This window comes from Dreissena polymorpha, chromosome 2, assembly GCF_020536995.1.
Source record: "Dreissena polymorpha isolate Duluth1 chromosome 2, UMN_Dpol_1.0, whole genome shotgun sequence".
NCBI lineage: Eukaryota > Metazoa > Mollusca > Bivalvia > Myida > Dreissenidae > Dreissena > Dreissena polymorpha.
Window position 1 is genome coordinate 53111096 of NC_068356.1, and position 23756 is coordinate 53134851.

At 36.0% G+C, this 23756-nt stretch overlaps 1 protein-coding gene and 1 long non-coding RNA gene across 2 annotated transcripts in view; both read left to right on the top strand.

Annotated features, from left to right (window-relative positions):
- LOC127867045 (uncharacterized) overlaps positions 1-23756 on the top strand; it is a 49769-nt gene that overhangs the window by 19075 nt on the left and 6938 nt on the right. The window contains exons 6-10 of the mRNA XM_052407970.1: positions 18349-18474; positions 18897-19003; positions 19588-19693; positions 20220-20345; positions 23474-23599. Coding sequence (XP_052263930.1) covers positions 18349-18474; positions 18897-19003; positions 19588-19693; positions 20220-20345; positions 23474-23599 — 591 coding nt within the window. The remainder of the gene's footprint in view (positions 1-18348; positions 18475-18896; positions 19004-19587; positions 19694-20219; positions 20346-23473; positions 23600-23756) is intronic.
- On the top strand, positions 1009-3449 carry LOC127867065 (uncharacterized). The gene is made up of 3 exons (XR_008043249.1): positions 1009-1290; positions 1727-1809; positions 2811-3449. It is a non-coding gene; the product is annotated as an uncharacterized LOC127867065 (long non-coding RNA).

Genomic DNA, 23756 nt, shown 5'->3' on the forward strand with positions numbered 1-23756 from the left:
CTAACCTACCGACCCAAGCTATTGCTATCAAACTTGAAATACAATCTTATTAGTTTGTTTTATGTCTTTACAAATGTTCAATACATATGTTTTTTGGAAACCTGAACTCAAAATCGTCTATAATGTACCACTTCTTTAAAACATAAGCGATCAATATGTTTGGTTTAAGCTTATTTATTACGACATAGTAACATATTCACAAGTTACATGACATTGACATTGGATCAATATGTTTCAATTATGGTCCTCTTCCAGTTAGAATATGACTATAGTACCTTGACCTTATTGAATATGAACAATTTCCCCATGGTGGCTTACTTTATACTGTCAAGCACTTGAATAGTCGAGCGCGCTGTCTTCTGACTGCTCTTGTTGTTTTTCTCATCGACATTTCCATTTTTACATTTAGTAGCCAAAAGGGTCCAAGTACCCTTGATCTCGCAAGAACGTACTGTTAGAATTACGTTGATCCACCAGGTTTTGAAGTAAAAACCGTCAATGATGTCATAGGTACAAATATTTTTGTATATGGTTATGTTTAAAGTCGTTTAGAAATTATAAAAGAACATCGTAGCCCCTTTCCATTAAAAAGAAGAAAACAAACATGGACTATTGGGTTACTTAATACTGGGAAGAAGTATGGAAGTAGCATAAAGATTTATTGATTATTTATGAATAAAACACTATTGGCGCCTATATCTAGCCTTCAATTATATGACCAAAATGATTATTAATATAAATTGTCTAAAAATATAAATATTTCAGACGAAGGAGTCTTGGCCACTGAGCCTTTAAAAAAAGGAGACTTTCTTCTCGAATACAAAGGGGCTCTGATAACACGAGTAAAACATGCACGGCAATTAGAAAAGGAGTATGAAAAGGGGGGGTTAAGGCAGCTTCATTTACTTTTTTAAATACAGAGACAAATCTTGCTGGTAACTACAAATTATCTTTACTTTGCACATCAAACGTTTAAATCACGCCATTAGAAGAAGAATTATCTTTAGTTTTTTCACCATAATAATTAAAAATGGCATGCGAGTTATTTTAGTTTAAAGCACCAGAAGTGTTTATTTAAATGTCTTATTCAGCATTGACGCTACCAACGATATATTTCATGAGAGTCGAATGATAAATGATGCCGAAAATGGAGACGCAAAACAAAAATGTGTAATGAAAATAGTTGAAGTCAACCAAACTCCCCATCTATGCACTTTCGCCGACAGAGACATTGCAATTGGCGAGGAACTCCGATATGATTATGGAGTACCAACACTTCCATGGAGAAAGGTACATTCTATTGTAAAGATGTCATCTGTGATGGATTTATCACTGATATTTATCCCATTTTAAATTAGCTTTAAATGTCTTTTGAATTATTATTCTTATAAATATAGCCAATCAGTTTTATGATTACATTCATGTTCATTCATGAGTTATTCATTTTAAATACAGATATTCAAATATCTTTTTGCCGTAAATTAAAATGTTTAATCATTGAACGTCGTCAAGCTCTACTTTAATGCGGTCTGTCTGATAATGTGTATTTGTTATTTGAATTGTCAGAAATGCACGGAACAAAAAATGGGTATGTTTCACAGTGATTTGTTATTACTACACATGCATTAATACAAATGCGTTGAACTAAATGGTTTCATGAATAACAAACTTTTTAACTCTGACTAAATTATGTGTTATACCATTTTTTGTTGTTGTTTTTGAATAGGCAACACACTGACTACTAGATCTATTGACAGCCAGGAACCAGGACAAACAACATCCGTACACACGGAAGAAAGCGATGAGACGGTTTGTAATATTTCACTATGTCGAAGCTACTAAGGGGTATTTTCTGGTTTGGTTTATTCTTCAGTGAAATGGGCGTAATTTTGCCTTAAATTATATTGTGCCAATATTTATTCCGGGTGATGCTAATTGGTAACTGGGTTACGCGAATTTTAAAAGAATAAAATATTGTTTACCAGTTGTAGTGACTATGAACTACTTGTCTTTCAAAATCTTCATATACACAAAGAATTTAGAACTTACACCTGTCAATGAAACTGATGAGCATGTGTATTAACCACTGTAGTCTATAAACATCGACTTCATCATAATCACAAAAAACGTTAATTATCGCTTATCCAAGAAGTGTAATGTCATTAATTTTAATTTTCAGTATTAGACTTATACGCTGCCAATTACTGTGTATGAAACTCTGAGACATTAGGAAATTTAACTTGCGTGTTACATATGGACATTGGTTGATATTTTATCTTAACGACAAAAAAAACAATAGCGTCTACTCGATAGTTTACTATACGATACATTCTGACATGGGTAAGAAAAGATAGTTCATTTTATACCCACCACCGCACAATACATACAGGATTTACCGTGAACCACAGTCCGTTCACCAGTTCTTTTTCCTTCCAACACATTTGTCCAGAGAAGTACAATACCTTTCATTTAACCGTGCATACGTTTTGTCTTATTAGTATCTGTAAAAATATTCATTGTATACTTTTTCGAACTTTGATAACATGTTTGGAACAACCTGGTATATGTTATGACATGCTACGTCGGTGTATTCAGCCAATCTTTAAAAAAGTAATTGTTTGATTCATAAGGCAAAATAATGTTTCCAAATTTGTCGTGTGACATCGATGTCATTATCAGGTGCCGTAAGTACCTGGACGCTTTTGTCGAAATTTGCTATGAAAAATTGTACTGAAGTATATATATTTAATATGAATATCTTACACATGGCAGTTAGCGACGTCATATGGTGTTTGATTATCCATGTACAGAAAAGGGTACTTCCAATACCAGGAGAACAAAACAAGCAGCCAAAAAGCAATGGAGTGAAAACGAAAAAGGAGCTGTTCACAGACACTTTGATCGTTTTTTGATAATGGGTAAATTACCAGGGAAAAAAGAAATACTTGCATGTATTGAAAGTGAGAATGACCTTCACAACAGAAGTTGGAAAATTGTCAAAGACTTTTGCAGAAATTTAATTGAAACAAAAAAGCGACGGGGACTTTTAACTTACAAAAATATTACACATATAATGCACGTTTAGGAGAATACGTTAAAGGATGAAGTTGCCACTTTTTTGTGTTTTCTTGTTCTATATACTCTTTTCGAAAAAGATATATGTGTGCTTATTGTATTTGAATGTTTTATTAATACGGTTCAGTCAAAAACGATATTTGTTAATAATCATATCGCCGAACAAATTAGGATTGGTATATAGTTCGGCCAAAGAGTGTTTCTTTGTACTTTCTATTACGAGTTTCTACGAGTTACTCACTATACAAGTTATTTTTTACCCTAAACTTGGTGAATATGAATGAATATAGCAAACATGATAACAAATCAATCTAGAAGGCTAAACGTTCAGAGAAGGCACAAAAAAATTCAGTCGGATAAATGGAAACAAACATTTTGTTCATGCATAACAAACAAACACTTTTAGATGTAATAAGATAAATGTAAATAACATAAAAACTACTGCTAAACTACTGCTACAATATGAAGAATACAAATGAATATTTTTTCAATTTTACAAAATTTGTTTTGAATGACAGGTGTCTGACTTGCAGTTGAGTACTTAATAGTTATTTTAAAGTAAAAATTTACCAAAATGTAAATTATTGCGTAAATATCGCACTAGAATTGATTAAATAGTTGTAAAATATTACAATAATTTCCTACACATTTGTTTTGCGTGTTGATATTCACATTAGCTATCAATTCACATATTTGCTTTGTGTATATAATTGGTATGTTTATATGTTTTTCATATCAAAATTGCTTGATCTACAAAAATTCACGAGGAGTTATGCATTTTTTCCCATGTTTTTAATTGAAGTTTATAATTCAACGACGATGAAAATTACTAAGATGCCAGATTTAGTTATGTTTTTGTCTCATTTATGGTTAAAGATCAATTAACATACCCATTTCCCAGACTAAGATATTGTTAAAACAATTTATCGCGTTTGCGACTGACCTCTTTTATGCATTCTAACACAAGCTATTTACTTGTTGTTTTCGAAAACTCTTCATATACACACACTTGAACAAGCTGTAGATTACCTAGAACAAAACATATTTGAAACATATATTTATATGTGATATGTAAATTCATGCACAAAGCTAATAACTAATCATGTTTATACACTTTGCGATATGATGCTATAATGTCGGTTGTTTTAAGTGATTAATCATTATGTTAACCATGTTATCTGCCATCTGGAATGTAATTAAGTGTTTTGACATGTATGCGAAATTGATCTTGTTCGATTTGGTGCTGTATATTCAGAATTGAGTCACACTGTTATAATTTTCCTGTTGGTACATATTATTTTTAAGTTGGCACCAACAAGGGTCTAACAATTGATCCACATGTGCACTCCCAGTAAGTTTATATACTATAATGTAAGTGATTTAAAATAATATTAAACTACGTGTTTGATAAGTGTTTGCTTTGGTTCATATTTAATTATTAGTGTTTTGTAGTGCCTCGCCACATTCGTTGTAAAACGTTCATGGTTGTTTAAAGTTATAGATTTTATTATTTTTGAAAATGCAATAAATGTATTTAAGACAATTTAAGTGAAGCGGAAGTTGCCATGCGTGTGAATGAATTTTCTGATGTTTACCTGTTTCAGGGGATTAAATGCATGAGTTATTTTATAATGTCAGAGTAAGGAAAAAGTAAATTTACCCTACTCAATCTACATGCATATGGACAGTTCTACTTTTAGGATAAAAAACTTCATAGTACGTGACAATCGTGAATGCTTTTTTCTGATGGAAAAAAGGAATTAAACAATTAAGCCGGCTTCCCCTCTCCTTCATTCGGTTTGACAAATAGCGTGGCCTGAAAAAAATAACATTATTTTTTAGTTTTAAGAACGAATTGTATTCATTTGTTGATTAATTGCACCATGATTGTTATAGTATAATGCAGCACTTGCATTCTTGTAGTCGGCTTATAGCTAATGAAGTCATAAATGTATTGTTTGATTTGCGTTTTGTCTCTTATGCTTATTTTGATGTGAATAATATTTGAGTCAATCAAATAAGGCATTTTTGTATAACTCATATAAGGTCATATGATAAACATATTTAATTTAAATATTGTTTCATACATATTCTTTTCAATTTTTGTACTAACTTAAATATTATCCATGAACGTGCACGCCATTGTCCTATTAACAACGGTACCATGATTACACACAATTACCCCTGTTGGTAAACGCAAATTTCCCGTTAGACATTATTGAAGTTCCACGGTAATAGCGCGCGTAAGTTCCTCTCTTGGTTAACACAATTCCCCTGTTGGCACACATTAAAGTTCCACGGTTGGTACGCACATAGTACCCCTGTTGGTATACACCGTTCCCCAGTTAGAACACATTGAAGTGCCACAGTTGGAACGCACTAAGTTCCCCTGTTGGTATACACCATTCCCCAGTTGGTACACATTGAAGTTCCACAGTTGGTACGCACTTAGTACCCCTGTTGGTATACACCGTTCCCCAGTTGGCACACATCGCAGTTCCTCATTTGGTACGCACATAATTCCCCGGTGTGCATGTAAAATTTTCTTTGATTTATTACCCTATTTATCATAATTTTTATGTCAAAATCGTATTTTAGGTTCGAAACTTGTCTGTTCTTTATCACTTTCAGCTTTCTAGAACATGTGGAAATGGTGGTCCCCGGTTGGTAGGTTTAGAACACATTTCCCCGGTTGGAAGGTTTTACAAGTATGTGTGTGTGTGTGTGTGTGTGTGTGTGTGTGTGTGTGTGTGTGTGTGTGTGTGTGTGTGTGTGTTGGTTTATATCACACATCGAGGTACTTCATAGAAGTACACAGCCACACTTCGAGGTACCAAAAAATAGCGAGGTACTTTTCCCTAGACCTCGGTACGTGTACCTCGCCAACCGCTTGTTAAAACCAGTGTACACAATTTCCGCTCGTTTCTACGGGTACCTCGGTATAACGTTGTAGTACTGGTTTGTGTGTCAGAGTGTGACCCCACACACTTGACATCCATCTCAGAAGCTTTTTTGGTTCCCGTTTCGAAAACGAGCGCGCGCAGATAAATCTGGAAACCAGTTACTGACCTATTTACCGAGTAGATTGGTTACCTCCCCTTATCTATCGTTACTCCCTATATAGAGATGACCTCGGTGAATCGGTCAGCAACTGGTTTAGGTGAGTTACGAGCACACAGTTATTTTCAACAGTATTTTTTCTTAACATAAAAGAAATAAATAATGACATCGTGTTTTTATGTAATAATAAATAACAGTTAATTACTCGTCATTTAGTAGATTTTCTCCTTACTTTAATCGATCATTATTTACTGCAATTCTTACAAGAAATAAACAGGACAGTCGTTTCGCGCTAGTTTTTATACGTTCAGTTGTTTACATTTTTTCTTACAAAAAAGAATGTTTCTTTCAGTGTTTCTAGTGTGTTAAATTTAATAATACTCTAACACTTTGTTCTACAGTGATGTATGTTCCAGCTGGTAACAGTGAATTTATGAAGAAAATAAGAAAATAAGGACTTTGGTCGCCCAGGAAGAAAGTGGTTTTAAAGGTGAAAATATGTGATTATTTACTCTTTTTGAAAGATTTCATTACAACTGGTTCATGTATCACTGAAGTATATGCTATTTTTTATTATGCATATAGCTCCAAACTTAATATAGAATGCTTTTATAAGGAATTATTCTTTAACATTACCCCACCCACTTTGACCATTTCAGGAAGTGATATGTCCTTAAGCCTTGGGCTAGTTCTGGGTACCATAACTTAGGATTTTTGCATTTTATTAATTTTGACTGGCGCGACTTTAAAGTTATGGATCAAACCCATAAGGAAAGTCAACCAGAAACTCCTGTAAAGTTGACAGTTAACAAAGACCGGTCCAAAACAGCTTTTAAAAGCAGTTATTGGCCCAAATCAACCACATTATCAGAAAGATCCACATTTTTCACATTTAACTGATATATTCTTTCACAAAATACTATCTTAAACATTTAAAACTTATTCTCTGCTCAACATATCGAGAAAAACAGTGATGCAACAGACATTTTCCAAATGTGAATCCAGAGCTCCAGATAAGGATTTGTGAAATTAGTAACGGTACTGCCACTGACAGAAAGAAAAGGAGTAACGCTTAAAATCAATTAGTACCTGTACTACCATATCCAAAAATACAGGTAGTACTGTACTACCCGTGTTCTTGAATATTGAAGGGTGTATAACTGACTTTACAGAAACATTTGCAGCAATTATAATAAATATATTTAGCTTCTTAAACAGTTACTGTATAAGGTTTTCCATTCTGAATTATGATGCAAATACAACTACACATTAAAACTCATGACTAATACTATTCCTTCATTTTTCTTGACAAGAAAACACAAGCCACCTAGTAAGCTAAGTAAATGAACACTTATTTCACTGTCTCCTCCGTTTCCCATTGTGTTTTCTAACGTTTAAAGCCACCGATGCAATCAAATCGTTTAATATTGGAGCGACAATGTCTTTTTCTGGGTTTACAGATTTAATGTCAGGATGATTAGACGACACCGTATGTAGTCATTATATGACAACAAAGTGTTGTTTTGAACTCCTTTCGGTTAAACCAGCATTACATTGCGCGCAGACATATTGTTTTTGACGGATTTATAAGTTACAGGAAATCACGCGACAGAATAGGCATTAATATATGAACCAAGTCTACAACTTTTCGGAAATTTAAATTAACGAAAAGCGCCGTTAGGTTAGAGACCAACAAATAAGCCTCGCAGACGTATCGGTACGGCCAGATTGTTTTCGTAAATGCGTAAAACAGATATTAATGTCGTAATTGTACGTCCAGTTTATAAAAATAAATGCGTAACTCTTCATGAAAAAGGCGTATTTCCGGCTGTTCGGCCTTTATCTGGAGCTCTGGTGAATCTCCCGAGATTTCATGGTCATATGACGTTATTTCTATTTTTAGTAATATACCATGTGCTCAAGTGTTTTCAAATTCAGATAGACATTTCCCGGTATTTCGAATTATTCTTGCTTGTTTTGTTAAAGCGGGTATATACGATTTTGTCAAATATTTATGAATTTATATAAAATGTTTAAAAAAACTTATTATATATATATATTTCAATATAAATTTAAAAAAAAGTTAAGAAGAACATGTGTCGAAAAATGCGAACTAAGCCAGATATTTAATCCTGAAATTGAAAACGGCTGTACAGCCGAATTCACCAGCATGTATACCAGACATGTACGACGATGTGAATCTAAACTTAGTTTAACGGTTTATTTGAATTCCTGCAACGATATCTATTCATAATACACACAAACACTAACTCCGATCCTAATACAAAGACGAATGCTTCGGTTATTTTAGGAAAATATGTACGTCACAATCTGCTCGGGGCGCTTATTGTCTTTGCTGCATTTTATGAAATTCGGCTTTAATGTATAATTTGTCTTACCTATTTTGTGTTATTGTCACATATTTTATCAGTATATTACAATTAAACACATATAAAAAAACGTAAATATCCGCTTTAACAAATTGTAGTGTAAATTCAAACTCTAAAGTAAAATATTTAAAATTACCTGATTCACTTTGAAATCAGTACTTTAATCCACCAGACATAAGTTGTTATTCACAAATAATAAATATCAGAAAACGAATGTAATGTTTACCATTTCAGAAAAAATTACAAGGTCGATCTAAACGTATCCAAATGAAAACTCGTCACGTGACAAAGCGACAATGGCGTCAAAATTGTGAATTTCAGGCTGATGATAGTTATTTTCATCTATTGTAAGATGCATTTGAAACATTTGTACCTTAAAATATGCCTCCATGCAGTAATTTATATTCATTCACCAATATATGTAGAAAGTATCCAAGAAAATGAATTGTCTTTGATTTATAGCATGACATAAATATGTTACGACTCTGGTTGACTTTTGATATGGGGTCAGCTTCAGCGTACAGGTCTGTCAATACTATATAAACTGTACGCTTTTCTTTAGCAAGCCTTGGGCAAGATCGGAGTGAATCAGATGTGATGTTTTCACTCCCTAAATCAGACATGGCTAAAGTTCGTTGCATGTCGGACATTGCCAACAAAAAAATTAAAGATGCCAACTGTGAAATCCATTATCATCTGACTTACTGTCCGGTAATTTATAAAGTGTTAAACCTCTGTTGTTTTCACAACAAGCCAGTTACCAGTTCCTGTTTTTAGCTCGGCATTTTCGGAGAAAACCCGAGGTATTGTCATAGCCAGCTTGTCGTGTCGTCTGCCATCCGCCGTCCACGTCGTGCTTAAACCTTAACATTTTGTTAAGGTTTTGAACATTGGCTCTAAAATCAAATTGCTTCCACCTACAACTTTGAAACTTCATATGTAGATGCACCTTGATGAGTTCTACACGCCACTCATTTTTGGGTCACTAGGTCAAAGGTCAAGGTCACTGTGACCTTTAAAAAAGATATAATCTGACAACCTTTCATTTATTCAAAACTTCACCCGTAGCCAAGCGTGGCACCGGTTATGCGGTGCTCTTGTTTTGGATTCGTTGCCATATGTAAACAAGTGAGTTTTTAATACCAACATTGTGTGTTGCTCAAAAAATATTTTTTGAAAATGACGCGATGTGTTAAACAATCTTACATTTTCGGTGAAATTTGGTATAAGTACTACCCATGAGTGCCTTTGACAAATTAAAATAACAACTGCTCAGTCAGATTGAACGCATTCCCCACCACCAGTCTGAAAATAAGAACATAAATTTCAATCTCCATGGTGTGAAGAGCGCCCCAATGTTTGTCACAAACTTGTGATACCTCATTGCACTGGAGTAGTTCTGTAGTCTATAAAGCGATGAAAAATGTTCAATTTTGTGGTTGTCATCATATTGAAAATGTTATAGTTAAGTTTAAATATAACCAGAAAAGATCTTGGACAAATGCACAGATGTCCTTAAATATTTCATTCAGAAACATCTATGTTACAAAAAAATGTATGCCCTCTATAACGATATTAATTAAGTCTTAGTTGACGGTGTTAAAGTTAATATTTAAGCCCTAGTATTCTGTTACTTTAAAGAGGTTTACATGCCAACCCATACATGCTATTCTAGTGTTCCCGATCACAAAAACGAACACTCGCGATTAAATCATGCAGCTGGATATTTAAGTTGAAAATGTTAAAGAAAATGGTGAATGTAAAAAAAAACACGTTTTACTATAAGCGTATGAATATTCCATACTTAAAAAAAACACACGGAACCTACTTCAGTGTACAGGTACCTACTTCTGAATGTTATCGACATAAATGCCACATGGGGGTAATAGAATATTCGATTTCTGCGAATTTTTACAATTTTATGGGTTAAAAAATTTATTTCCCCACATGGTCATTGTGCATGTTGCAACAAACCACGTGCAGTAACTAAGTATAGATGTTCAACCCAGTACATGTAGTATTTTAGAATAATAAAATATATCAGAATTAATGCACAATGTGACATACGGTGTAATGGGAAAGTATTGATCCATTATTTAAAAAAGTACGTCGCTCTATGACTTACACATCGCAGAGCATGTATTTGAAAAGAGCAAAAAAGCACCAGACTCCGTTGTTTGACAAATACATTCGTAAAAAATATTGGTGAGAGGAGCTTGGGTGGGGGGGGGAGGGTATGGCAACACCCTCCTTGCAAGGACCTGGGCCTCGTTAGGAAAGGCTCTCACATTGTATATTGTTAGTGTCAATGCATGAAAATAAATAAAAATCAAATGAAAAAACATAAATGAAGCATTGAATTTGAGGCGAAAAATACTTTATTTAAATGCGGTTTGATTGATAATTAAATAAGATTCTTGTGGATACTAATACATTTATGATAATAATTATATTCTTCATTCTTTCTTTGTTTGTTACACACACAAATAAACGTCTACACTCATATTTCCAGAAAATTATCTGAGTTATGTGGGTTATCATCTTAACGCTGAAATTTGGCTTCTGCTTTTTTTTCTTAACACTAACCTATAGTACATGTTTTACAAAGTGAGCTTTAGTGGATGGTGAGATTATAATGATCTGAGATTCTTAGGTCGGAAAGCATACAAGTTGAAAATTTTGAATATTTGTCACACAGGTTTAAAATTATATCCCTGTTAAGTCAAATGCCTGTTAAGTCTATGCTGTACTGATTATAGTCAGGTCTTGAAAACATAATTGCATAGGAATCAGCAGAGTTTACGTTTTTAGACATGTTCCTTAGATGTGCCATATAGAGCTGTGATGGCTCTCTTGTTTTTGTTAGATATGTTGTTAAAACAAACCTGGCTCATCAAAGTGCAAAACAAATTTTCAAAGGGTCTGTTACATGAATTAACTTAGAAAACAGCTTTCGAAGTAATTGTTTTTAATACTGATATTGATATTTGGGTGTTTCTTTACTAGCAGATGATGATGGGGTTGGTTCTAGAAATGAGCCAATCATTATTTCCTGAAAACAATTCTTCAAGCTCTCCTGGTTCCAAAATGAGCCCAAAGGCCAAAGCGTCAGTGGTCTGTCTGAATATTATATTAAAAGAGGTCATAGATCATGAAATTTTGCCCGATGAGCTGGCTTTGCAGACCTTTAAGACATTTCTGGTCTTTCTTCCATGTATTTCATTCATATATTTTTTATTACCTTTACAATAGACTATGGATACCTCTGTCTGTATGTATTCAGTTGAGTCCATAGCATTCTACTGTGTGTGTGTGTGTGTGCCTGGTACCTCACAGTGTATTGGCATGTCAAGATGTCAATCCTTACCAACTTAAAGTTTTACATTTTTTGTGAATTTGGTGGGTTTAAACCCTTATTAGGCCGTAAAACCAGTCGGTGTCCTCTGAGAAGGTGGTTACTTCAGTTATGCCTTATGAATGATCCTTTTGTGAACTGCTTGATTTAAAAAAACGGTTTGCAGGAGCAGAACTCAATTAATAAACGATACAATTCAGTAACATGGCAGATAAAGAATTGAGTGATTCTAGAAATGAGCCATCCAAATTGATCCAATATGCTGAAAAGAACTCTTCATTCAAACTCTCCTGGTTCCAAAAGAGCACCAGAGGTCAAAGTCTTAGAGGGGCGTCTGATTATTGACGATGCTGGAACAGCAGCGTCCAAGGTTTGATAACCAGTAAAAAAATTCTTCACAATGGCGACCTATGTAAAAGACCGAGCCAGTCTGATTGAGATAACTCCATTTTTCAGTTACTTCCCTTGGCATTCGCCACTGCGTAGGAGATTGCTCGTTGATTTTCATTGATAACATTCTCCTAGCAGAGTTGTCGTTCGTGTTGATAAAGGTAAATATTAATAGAACAGCATATCCTGGGGAAACAGATTCAATAAGTGTATCAGAATGTTAATTTCAAATTAGTATTTTAACATCTATTCTATTTTTATGGAACAATGAAACAACTGTATATTTTCTCTATTTTGTTTGATATTTGTTCTCGATTTAGTAAATAAATTGCGAATAAAAACATGTAAAATTAACTTTTTACGTGATCACAAAACTAAAGAATGCGAACGATTTCGAACCTGCAAATTGTAAACGCTGAACTGCTATGATATATATAGATAAAACAACATTTTTTTTACGTAATTGTCCGTCCCGCTAGCGCAGTGGTAAGGACGTTCGCTTTTTCACCTTTACGACACCGGTTCGATTCCCGCTGCCGGCGCAATGTTATATTTTGTATGTTTTGTGGTCACCATTTCTGACAGTTGTTTTTTTTACGGAAAATCTCATTCCCCACCCCCCCCCCCCTCCCACCCGCAGCAGTTGACCATATAAAAAATTAAAAAGTATTTCAGTACAAAACAAATAGCTGGAAATTGCAGCTATCATTCAAAATTCGTCACAACTGTCGTCAATCTAATCTTATTAGGTAAGAGTGCTGGACACACTCCGGGTCCCAACATTACGCAGCCTCAGCGCGGAGGTAACTCATTACCTTGAAAAAACACAAATACACACACTGGGTGCAGCCTAGGCGCGTATAGACTCAAACAAGGCAACAAACTCAAGTGCGGGCACAATCATTTAAAATTTACATATCGAATACGATATTCTAACAGAAATTACACAACCACCTAAGTGTACATACCATGTTTGATATTTCGTTCGATTGTTAGATTTCAGCATATACATGTATAAGGTCATTTCGCTATTAGTTAACTTATCAATATGTTCGTGGGCGAACTCGGATAGTCAAGTGCTCATACGATTGAGCTCACATGGTCCGGCTATGTGCTCATACCTACTTTCGAGAATCATCATGAATGTATTGCCATACTTAATGAACAAGAATGTGACCCGCCTCCCAGTTTCGCTCAATGGGTCAAGTTACCCACGGGTACTACTTCCCCGTACCCCTAAACTTTTTTTCGTACCAAAAATGTTGTGTACGCAAATTTTTTTTGTACCAATTTTTTTTTCCGTACCCAAAATTTTAGTACCCAAATTTTTTATCGTACCCAAATGTTCGTATCAACATACACAATTGTGGTGATATAGATAAACTTAAATTGATGTTTTATATCCATCCTCTTCAAAAGCATCGTCACACCAGTACTGCCAGTACTTTGATTATAATAAGTGAGATCAACGACCATGATAATTTGGCCTGATGAGCTGGCTTTGCTGACCTTTAAGACATTTCTGGTCATTATTTGCTCCATGTCTTTTACTGATATTCTTGTTACCTTTACGGTAGACTATGGATACCTTTGTCTGTATGTAATCTGTTGAGTACATAGCATTACTCTGCATGTGTGTTTGCCTTGTACCTCACAGCGTATTAACATTTTCAGATGTCAATCCTTAAAAATTGCATAAATATTCCAGTAGTGTGTTTGTTAGTTTAAACCTATTTAATTTAGCTTGATGGCATAGAAAGCCACAGGCTTATTGAAACGCTCTTGAGTCCGTTTCCTGGGCCTAGAACCAGTACTTGGTGTCTTTGGGGAAAATCTTAAGAACACTCCCACTGTTTGGATCGAACTTGTGACCTCCCTGTTGATAGGCGGACACCATATCCATTACACCATGGTGACCTAGTATGTATTTCTTTTGACCTTGCAGTCAAGGATATCCCATGAAAGTGCAACCACTTATTTCTAATGGGGTCCTTTGGTTTTTGCTGAAGAGACAGCAAGCAGAAGAGACAGTATTGGGATACAACGGATCCGGTTGCGATACCCTAGCTCTTTGCGAATAGATCCCTTGGTTCTTTTACCTGCTCAGTGTATAGCACCAATACACGCGAGAATTACCTGGGTTTCATACCAGTACATCTCTAGTTGGGTGGGAAACACTTGAAGCATTTCTGAAATTTCCAGTGCCCCGGCCGGGAATTGAACTGGGGACCTCTGGAATGGTAGACCAGAGTGTTACCACTCGACCACCGCACCACCTTAGTGTGTTTGTTAATCAGGGTCTCTGCTGTGGGTTTGAGTCCCACTGAAAACAGAAAATCATGTAAAAACGTTCTTTGCTTACTTAAGATGGTAGTGATATATAACTGGCGAAAGACGTCGGACCGCGGACAATACGACAATAGGTATATGTAAAATAATACTGTTTTCCGTTTATTTTACTTTGATAGTTTTTTGATAGTTTTTTAAACTTTTAAATAAAATGGATTTAAACGGCTATTTTTGCTGGTAATGTAACAAACTCCAAGCGCGAATCTTAAAATCACTGCTTCCGCATAGAAGAAAGTTGGAAGTGAGTTAAGTCGAGGTATAACACGAACATTAATAAGAAATAAGCGCTAATCACTTTCTTTCTGATATGGCTGGGAATTGAACAGAATTTACAAATTTAACAAAAGTAACAAACAGGCATACAACAGCGAAAAATACCTGTTTCCGTATAGACATCACCATCTTGATCGTCACTATAAAGGAGGAACTAGTGTTGAATATTGCTGTATAAAATTACTTGTAATGTGTAAACAAAATATAAACCAGGTTTTTTTGAAGAATGTGCGTATACATATTTCAAATATGTACAGATTCTTTCGTGTCTAGCCAGTTGACTTTTATTTGATCATTTACATTGTATTTCAATTCAACACTCTGTCATTGATTTGCGTGTGATGCAGCTAAGAACTGCACAGAAAAAGGCATTCATTATTTTTTATCTAATTGATACAGCTTTTGATCTTTCATCAACACCAACCACAATCTTTTTTAACTCGACTATTATATATGAAATATATATAGTGGAACTATCCTACTCACCCCGGCGTCGGTGTCACGTTAGCGTGAGTGTGCAAATGTTAAAGTTTGCGTACCACCCCAAATATTTCCTATGTCCCTTGTTATATTGCTTTAATAATTTGCATACTTCTTTACCAACATGACAACACCCTATTAAAAGAGAAGACATCTGTATCAAGCATTTTGTAAGAATAATGGCCCTTTTTTCACCTAGAATATGCAAATATTGATAAATCTATGTTAAAGTTTGCGTACCACCTCAAATATTTTCAATGTCCCTTGACATATTGCTTTCATATTTTGCAAACTTCTTTATCAATATGAACCCAATCGTTTAGGTTTCGAAAAATGCTCATAACATATATGTCGCTTCAGATAGCAACTTGATATTTGGCATGCATGTGTTTCTCATGGAGCTGCACATTTTGAGTGATGAAAGGTCAAGGTCATCCTTCAAGGTCAAAGCTCAAATATATGGCTTCAAAGCGGCGCAGAAGGGGGCATTGTGTTTCTGGCCAACACATCTCTTGTTGATTCATATATTTGTTACCTTTACAATAGACTATGGATACCTCTGTCTGTATGTGATCAGTTGAGTCCATAGAATTCTACTGTGTGTGTGTGTGTGTGTGTGTTTCTAGTACCTCACAGCGTTTCAAAATGTCCAGATATCAATCCTTTCAGTTAAAGATTTCAATACCTCTATCTGTATGTAATTTGCTTCTAGTGTGTGTTTGTGTGCCTTGTACCTCACAATGTCTTAACAGTAAATGTGTCTGGTACCTCACAGCGTTTTAATATTTCTGAATATCATTCCACATACATCGCATATACATGTACATTACAGCAGTGTGTTTGTTAACAAGGGGTTCTTTCTGCTTTGGGTTTGAGTCCCACTGAATACAGAAAATCATGTAAATATAGGGGTATATGCTTACTTAAGATGGTAGTGATACAGCACTACCAGTATTCCCAGAAACAGAGGTAATGTAAATGGTGTGTATGTATATCTGTGAAATGAAGTGCAAGAGCTAAAGCACATTAAAAGCCAAATACAAATAATTTGTCACAGTTGACAGAGAGTGCTTTATTTCATACAGATAATGATGATGATGATGATGAGTTCGAAGAAGCTGGCTTTGAACCTTCCAGTTCTAAAAATGCCGAAAAGGACTCATCTACAGGCACATCTTGTTTCAAGAACAGACTAGAAAGTGCAAGTTTAAGGGATACGGCTGGTTTTATAATAAATGATCAGCTCTTTTGCGGGTTTTGTGGAGATTTGTTTGTGATTCCTTATCAGCTTACTTAAATAATTACATTTTGGTGAATACCTCTATCTGTATTTAGTATATCTAGTGTGTGTGTGCCTCGTACCTCACAATGTGTGAACAGTTAACGTTATATTACACCTTTGGATTGCATTACTGAACTTTTTGATTACAATGATTAAATGCTGTGCGTTTTTATCCTTATTATGTCGTACAACCGGTTGGTGGTCTCTGAAAAGGTAGTTACTTCAGTTATGACTTATGAACAATAATTTTGTGAACTGCTTAAAAAAACATGTTTATCTGTTTGGAGGTGCAAAATCAAATTGATTCAATATACAATACATTGACATGAGATGTTTCTTTTCTGGGAGATGGTGACGGGCATTATTCTAGAAATGAGCCATCATTCCAGTATGCTGAAAACATCCCCTCTAGCTCTCCTGGTCCTAAAAATGAGCACCAAAGGCCAAAGTGTCAGAGGTGGGTCTGATTATAATATTAAATAAGGTCAAAGATCAGGATAATTTGGCCTGATGAGCTGGCTTTGCAAACATTTAAGACTTTTCTGGTCATTATTTGCTCCATGTTTGTAAGTCATATATTTGTTTCCTTTACGATAGACTATGGATACCTCTGTATGTATGTGTTCAGTTGAGTACATAGCACTCTACTGTGTGTGTGTGTGTGTGTTTCTAGTACCTCACAGCGTTTCAAAATTTCCAGATATCAATCCTTTCAGTTAAAGATTTCAATACCTCTATCCGTATGTAATGTGCTTCTAGTGTGTGTTTGTGTGCCTTGTACCTCACAATGTCTTAACAGTAAATGTTATACTACAACTTTGAATTGCATTACTGCTTTTTTGGACCACAATAACTAAATGCGGTGGGTATGAACCCAACTTAAGCCTTAAAACCAGTCTTGGCCTCTGAGATTGTTAATTCAGTTATTACTTATTTATGATATTTTTTATTAACTGCATGCTTTAAAAAAAAACGTTTGCAGGAGCAAAACCCAATAATAACAGATAAAATACATTAACAAGGGATGTTTCTTTTTTTGCAGATAATGATTGAACTGATTCTCAAAATGAGCCATCCAGTATTGGTGAAAACGTCTCCTTCAAGCATTCCTGGTTCCAAAATCAGCATCAAAGGCCAAAGCGTCAGAGGTGAGTCTGATTATTATAATAAATGAGATCAAAGATCACGATAATTTGGCCTGATGAGCTGGCTTTTCAGACCTTTAAGACATTTCGGGTCATTACTTCCTCCATGTCTTTGATTTATATTTGTGTTTTTTTTTTACAATAAACTATGGATACCTCTGTCTGTATGTGTTCAGTTGAGTACATAGCATTCTACTGCGTGTGTGTCAGTGTGTGTGTGCCTGGTACCTCACAGCGTTTCAAAATTTCCATATGTCAATTATTATGCATTGCATATACATTACAGCAGTGTATTTGTTAACCAGGGTCTCTGGCTGCTGTGGGTTTGAGTCCCACTGAATACAGAAAATAATGTAAAAATCTAGGGGTGTCTGCTTACTTAAGATGATAGTGATAAAGCACTACCGGTATTCCCAGAAACAAAGGTTTTGTAAATACATGTAAGATGTTTTGTTTATCAGTGGAATGCAGTGCAAGAGGTAAAAACTTAATGATATGCAAATACAAATACTTTGTCACAGTTGACAATGAGTGCTTTATTTCATACAGATAATGATGATGATGATGATGACGAAGAAGCTGGCTTTGAACCTTCCAGTTCTGACGGTGCGGAAATGGACTCGGCTACAGGCACATCTTGTTTCAAGAACAGACAAGAAAGGGCAAGCTTAAAGGGTAAGGCTGGTATTATAATAAATGACCAGCTCTCTTTTGGTTTTTGTGCAGATTTGTTTGTGATCCCTTACCAACTTACTTAAAGAATTACATTTGGTTAATATCTCTATCTGTATGTACTATGTTTCTAGTGTTTATGTGACTCGAACCTCACAATGTCTGTACCGTAAATGTTATATTAAACCTTGGATTGTATTAATGCACTTTTTTACCACAATAACTAAATCCTGTGGGTTTCAACCCTTATTAGGCTGTACAACCAGTTGGTGGCCTCTGAAAAGGTTGGTTAGTTCAGTTATGACTTATGAATGATATTTTTATGAATTGCTTGTTTAAAAAAAATGTAAAAAACAGTTTGGAGGTGCAAAATCCAATTGATTCAAGATAAAATTCATTTAAATGGGATGTTTCTTTTCTGGCAGATGACGATGGGAGTGTTTCTAGAAATGAGCCATCCAGTTGTGCTGAAAACAACTCCTCTTCAAGCTCTCCTGGTTCCAAAATGAGCACCAATAGCCAAAGTACAGAGGTGGGTCTGAATATAATATTTAATGAGGTCAAAGATCACGATAATTTGGCCTGATGAGCTGGCTTTGCAGACCTTCAAGACATTTCTGGTCATTATTTCCTCCATGTCTTTGATTCATATTTGTGTTACCTTTACAATAGACTATGGATACCTCTGTCTGTATGCATTCAGTTGAGTAAATAGCATTCTACTGTGTGTGTGTGTGTGTGTGTTTCAAGTACCTCACAGCGTTTCAAAATTTCCAGATATCAATCCTTTCAGTTAAAGATTTCAGTGAATACCTCTATCCGTATGTAATGTGCTTTTGTGTGCCTTGTACCTCACAATGTCTTAACAGTAAATGTTATATTACAACTTTGAATTGCATTACTGCTTTTTTGGACCACAATAAGTAAATGCGGTGGGTATGAACCCAACTTAAGCCTTAAAACCAGTCTTGGCCTCTGAGGTTGTTGATTCAGTTATTACTTATTTATGATATTTTTTATTAACTGCATGCTTAAAAAAAAAACGTTTGCAGGAGCAAAACCAACCCAATTAATAACAGAAAAAATACATTAACAAGGGATGTTTCTCTTTTGCAGATAATGATTGAACTGATTCTAAAAATGAGCCATCCAGTATTGGTGAAAACGTCTCCTTCAAGCATTCCTGGTTCCAAAATCAGCATCAAAGGCCAAAGCGTCAGAGGTGAGTCTGATTATTATAATAAATGAGATCATAGGCCATGTCATATTTGGCCTGATGAGCTGGCTTTTCAGACCTTTAAGACATTTCTGGTCATTACTTCCTCCATGTCATTGATTCATATTTGTTTGTTTTTTACAATAGACTATGGATACCTCTGTCTGTATGCATTCAGTTGAGTACATAGCATTCTACTGCGTGTGTGTGTGCCTGGTACCTCACAGCCTTTCAAAATTTCCACATGTCAATTCTTATACATTGCATATACATTACAGCAGTGTGTTTGTTAACCAGGGTCTCTTGCTGCTGTAGGTTTGAGTCCCACTGAATAAAGAAAATTATGTAAAAATCTAGGGGTGTCTGCTTACTTAAGATGGTAGTGATATAGCACTACCGGTATTCCCAGAAACAGAGGTAACGTAAATAGAGTGTTGGTTAATCAATAAAATGCAGTGCAAGAGGTAAAAAAAATGAAATGAAAATACAAATACTTTGTCACTGTTGACAGTGAGTGCATTATTTCATACAGATAAAGATGATGATGACGAAGAAGCTGGCATTGAACCTTCCAGTTCTAACTGCAGAAATGGACTCAGCTACAAGCACATCTTGTTTCAAAAACAGACAAGAAAGGGCAAGCTTAAGGATAAGGCTGGTATGATAATAAATGACCAGCTCTCTTTTGGTTGTTGTGGATATTTATTTGTGATCCCTTAACAATGTACTCAAATAATTACATTTTGGTGATTACCTTTTTCTGTCTGTACTATGTTTCTAGTGTGTGTGTGTCTCGTACCTCACAATGTCTTTACAGTTAATGCTACATTGAACCTTTGGAATGCATCAATGTACTTTTTTACCACAACTAAATGCTGTGGGTTTGAACCGTTCTGAGTGTGTTCAACCAGTTGTTGGCCTCTGAAGAGACTGTAAGTAAGGATATGACCTATGAATGATCATTATCACCACGCTTTTTGAAAAAAAGGTGGGGATATTGTGGTTATCTCCGCCGTCCGTCTGTCTGTCCGTCCGTCCTGGCCACTATCTCCTCCTACACTAAAAGCACTAGAACCTTGAAACTTACACACATGGTAGCTATGAGCATATGTGCGACCCTGCACTATTTGGAATTTTGATCTGACCCCTGGGTCAAAAGTTATAGCGGTTGGGGTGGGGCCGCGTCAGAAATTATCACTAATTTTTTTAGGTTATTTTACATTTACTTCTTTATTTCTACAACCGATTCACTTCAAATTGATACTGGACCTCTCTTATGACAATACGGTCAATCTCAACCATGCATGGCCCCATTCCCAACCCTGGGGCGCCCCGCCCACATAGGCCACACCCACCAAAAATTTCCATTTACTATATTTTTTTCATTTCTACACGGATTCACTTCAAATTGATACTGAACTTTTGTTATGACATTAGGGTCAATCTCAACTATGCATGGCCCCAATCCCAACCCTGGGGCGCCCGCCCACATAGGCCACACCCACCAAAAAATTCCATTTACTATAATTTTTTCATTTCTACACGGATTCACTTCAAATTGATACTGAACTTCTCTTATGACATTATGGTCAATCTCAACTATGCATGGCCCCAAAACCAACCCTGGGGCCCCGCCCACATAGACCACACCCACCCAAAATTGCCTTTACTATAATTTCTTCATTTCTACACCGATTCACTTCAAATTGATACTGAACTTCTCTTATGACAATACAGTCAATCTCAACTATGCATGGCCCCATTACCAACCCTGGGGCGCCCCGCCCACATAGACCACACCCACCCAAAATTGCCTTTTACTATAATTTCTTCATTTCTACACCGATTCACTTCAAATTGATACTGAACCTCTCTTATGACAATACGGTCAATCTCAACTATGCATGGCCCCATTACCAACCCTGGGGCCCCGCCCACATAGACCACACCCACCCAAAATTGCCTTTTACTATAATTTCTTCTTTTCTACACCGATTCACTTCAAATTGATACTGAACTTCTCTTATGACAATACGGTCAATCTCAACTATGCATGGCACAATTACCAACCCTGGGGCGCCCTGCCCACATATGTCACACCCACCCAAAATTGCCTTTTACTATAACTTCTTCATTTCTACACCAATTCACTTCTAATTGATGATGAACTTCTCTTATGACAATACGGTCAATCTCAGCTATGCATGGCCCCATTACCAACCCTGGGGCACACCTAGGTCAAACATTCGGCGTGGGGATACGCGTCGGCCTCTGCCGCGCCATTTCTAGTTTTGTGAATTGCTTAATAAAAAAAAGAAAACTGTTTCGATGAGTAAAACCCAATTAATGAAAGATAAAATATTTTATTCATAACAACCACCAAAAGCTAAAGCGTCAGAGGTGGGTCTTATTATTATAATACATGTGCTCATAGACCTTGATAATATGGCCTTATGAGCTGACTTGGCAGACCATCAAGACATTTTTGGTCATTAATAACCTGTCGTTGTTTCATTTTTATGCCCCCCTATGAAGAAGAGGGGGTATATTGCTTTGCACATGTCGGTCTGTCTGTTGATCGGTCCGTCCACCAGGTGGTTTCTGGAAGATAACTCAAGAACGCTTGGGGCTAGGATCATGAAACTTCATAGGTACATTGATCATGACTTGCAGATGACACCTATTGATTTTAAGGTCACTAGGTCAAAGGTCAAGGTCACGGTGACCCGCAAAAGTAAAATGGTTTCCGGATGATAACTCAAGAACGCATACGCCTAGGATCATGAAACTTCATGGGTAGATTGATCATGACTCGCAGATGACCCCTATTGATTTTGAGGTCAATAGGTCAAAGGTCAAGGTCACAGTGACCCGAAAAAGTAAAATGGTTTCCGGATGATAACTCAAGAACGCATACGCCTAGGATCATGAAACTTAATGGGTAGATTGATCATGACTCGCAGATGACCCCTATTGATTTTGAGGTCACTAGGTTAAAGGTCAAGGTCACGGTGACCCGAAAAAGTAAAATGGTTTTTGGATGATAACTCAAAAACGCATATGCCTAGGATCATGAAACTTCATAGGTAGATTGATCATGACTCGCAGATGACCCCTATTGATTTTTAGGTCACAAGGTCGAAGGTCAAGGTCACGGTGACCCGAAATGGTAAAATGATTTTCGGATGATAACTCAAGAACGCTTTTGCCTAGGATCATGACACTTCATAGGTACATTGATCGTGACTAGCAGATGACCACTATTGATTTTCAGGTCACTAGGTCAAAGGTCAAGGTCACAGTGACAAAAATCGTATTCACACAATCGCTGCCACTACAACGGACAGCCCATATGGGGGGCATGCATGTTTTACAAACAGCCCTTGTTTTCCTTTACAATAGACTATTGATACCTCTGTTTGTATGTGTTCAGTGGAGTAAATAGCATTCTACTGTGTGTGTGTACCTTGTACCTCACAGTGTTTTAACATTTCCAATTATCAATCCTTATACCTTGCATATACCTGAGAGCATTACGTTTCTTAACCAGGTTGTCTGGCTGCTGCGGGTTCAATTCCCACTGAATACAAGAAATCATGTAAAAATGTAGGGTATATGCTTACTGAGATGGTAGTGATACAGCACTTCTGGTATTCCCAGAAACAGCGGTAATGTCAATAGCTTGTCTGTATATCAATGGAATGCAATGCAAGAGGTAAAGACAACATAAAGTGCCAAAATTGAATGCTTGTCAAAAGTGACGGGAGAATGCTTTATTTAATACAGGTAATGAAGGTGATGGTGACGAAGAAGCTTGCTCTGAACCTTTAAGTTCTAACGCACTGTTAGAAAAAAGGACACATCTTCACGCACATCTGGTTACAAGTACAGAGAAGAAAGGGCATGTAAGGGGTAAGGCTTTTATTGTATTAAATTATCAGCTCTCATTGGATTGTTGTGGAGATTTGTTTGTCACCACTACCAACTAACATAAAGTGTACATTTTGGATAATACCTCTATATGTATGTTCTGTGTTTCTAGTGCATGTGTGTGTGTGCCTTGTACCTC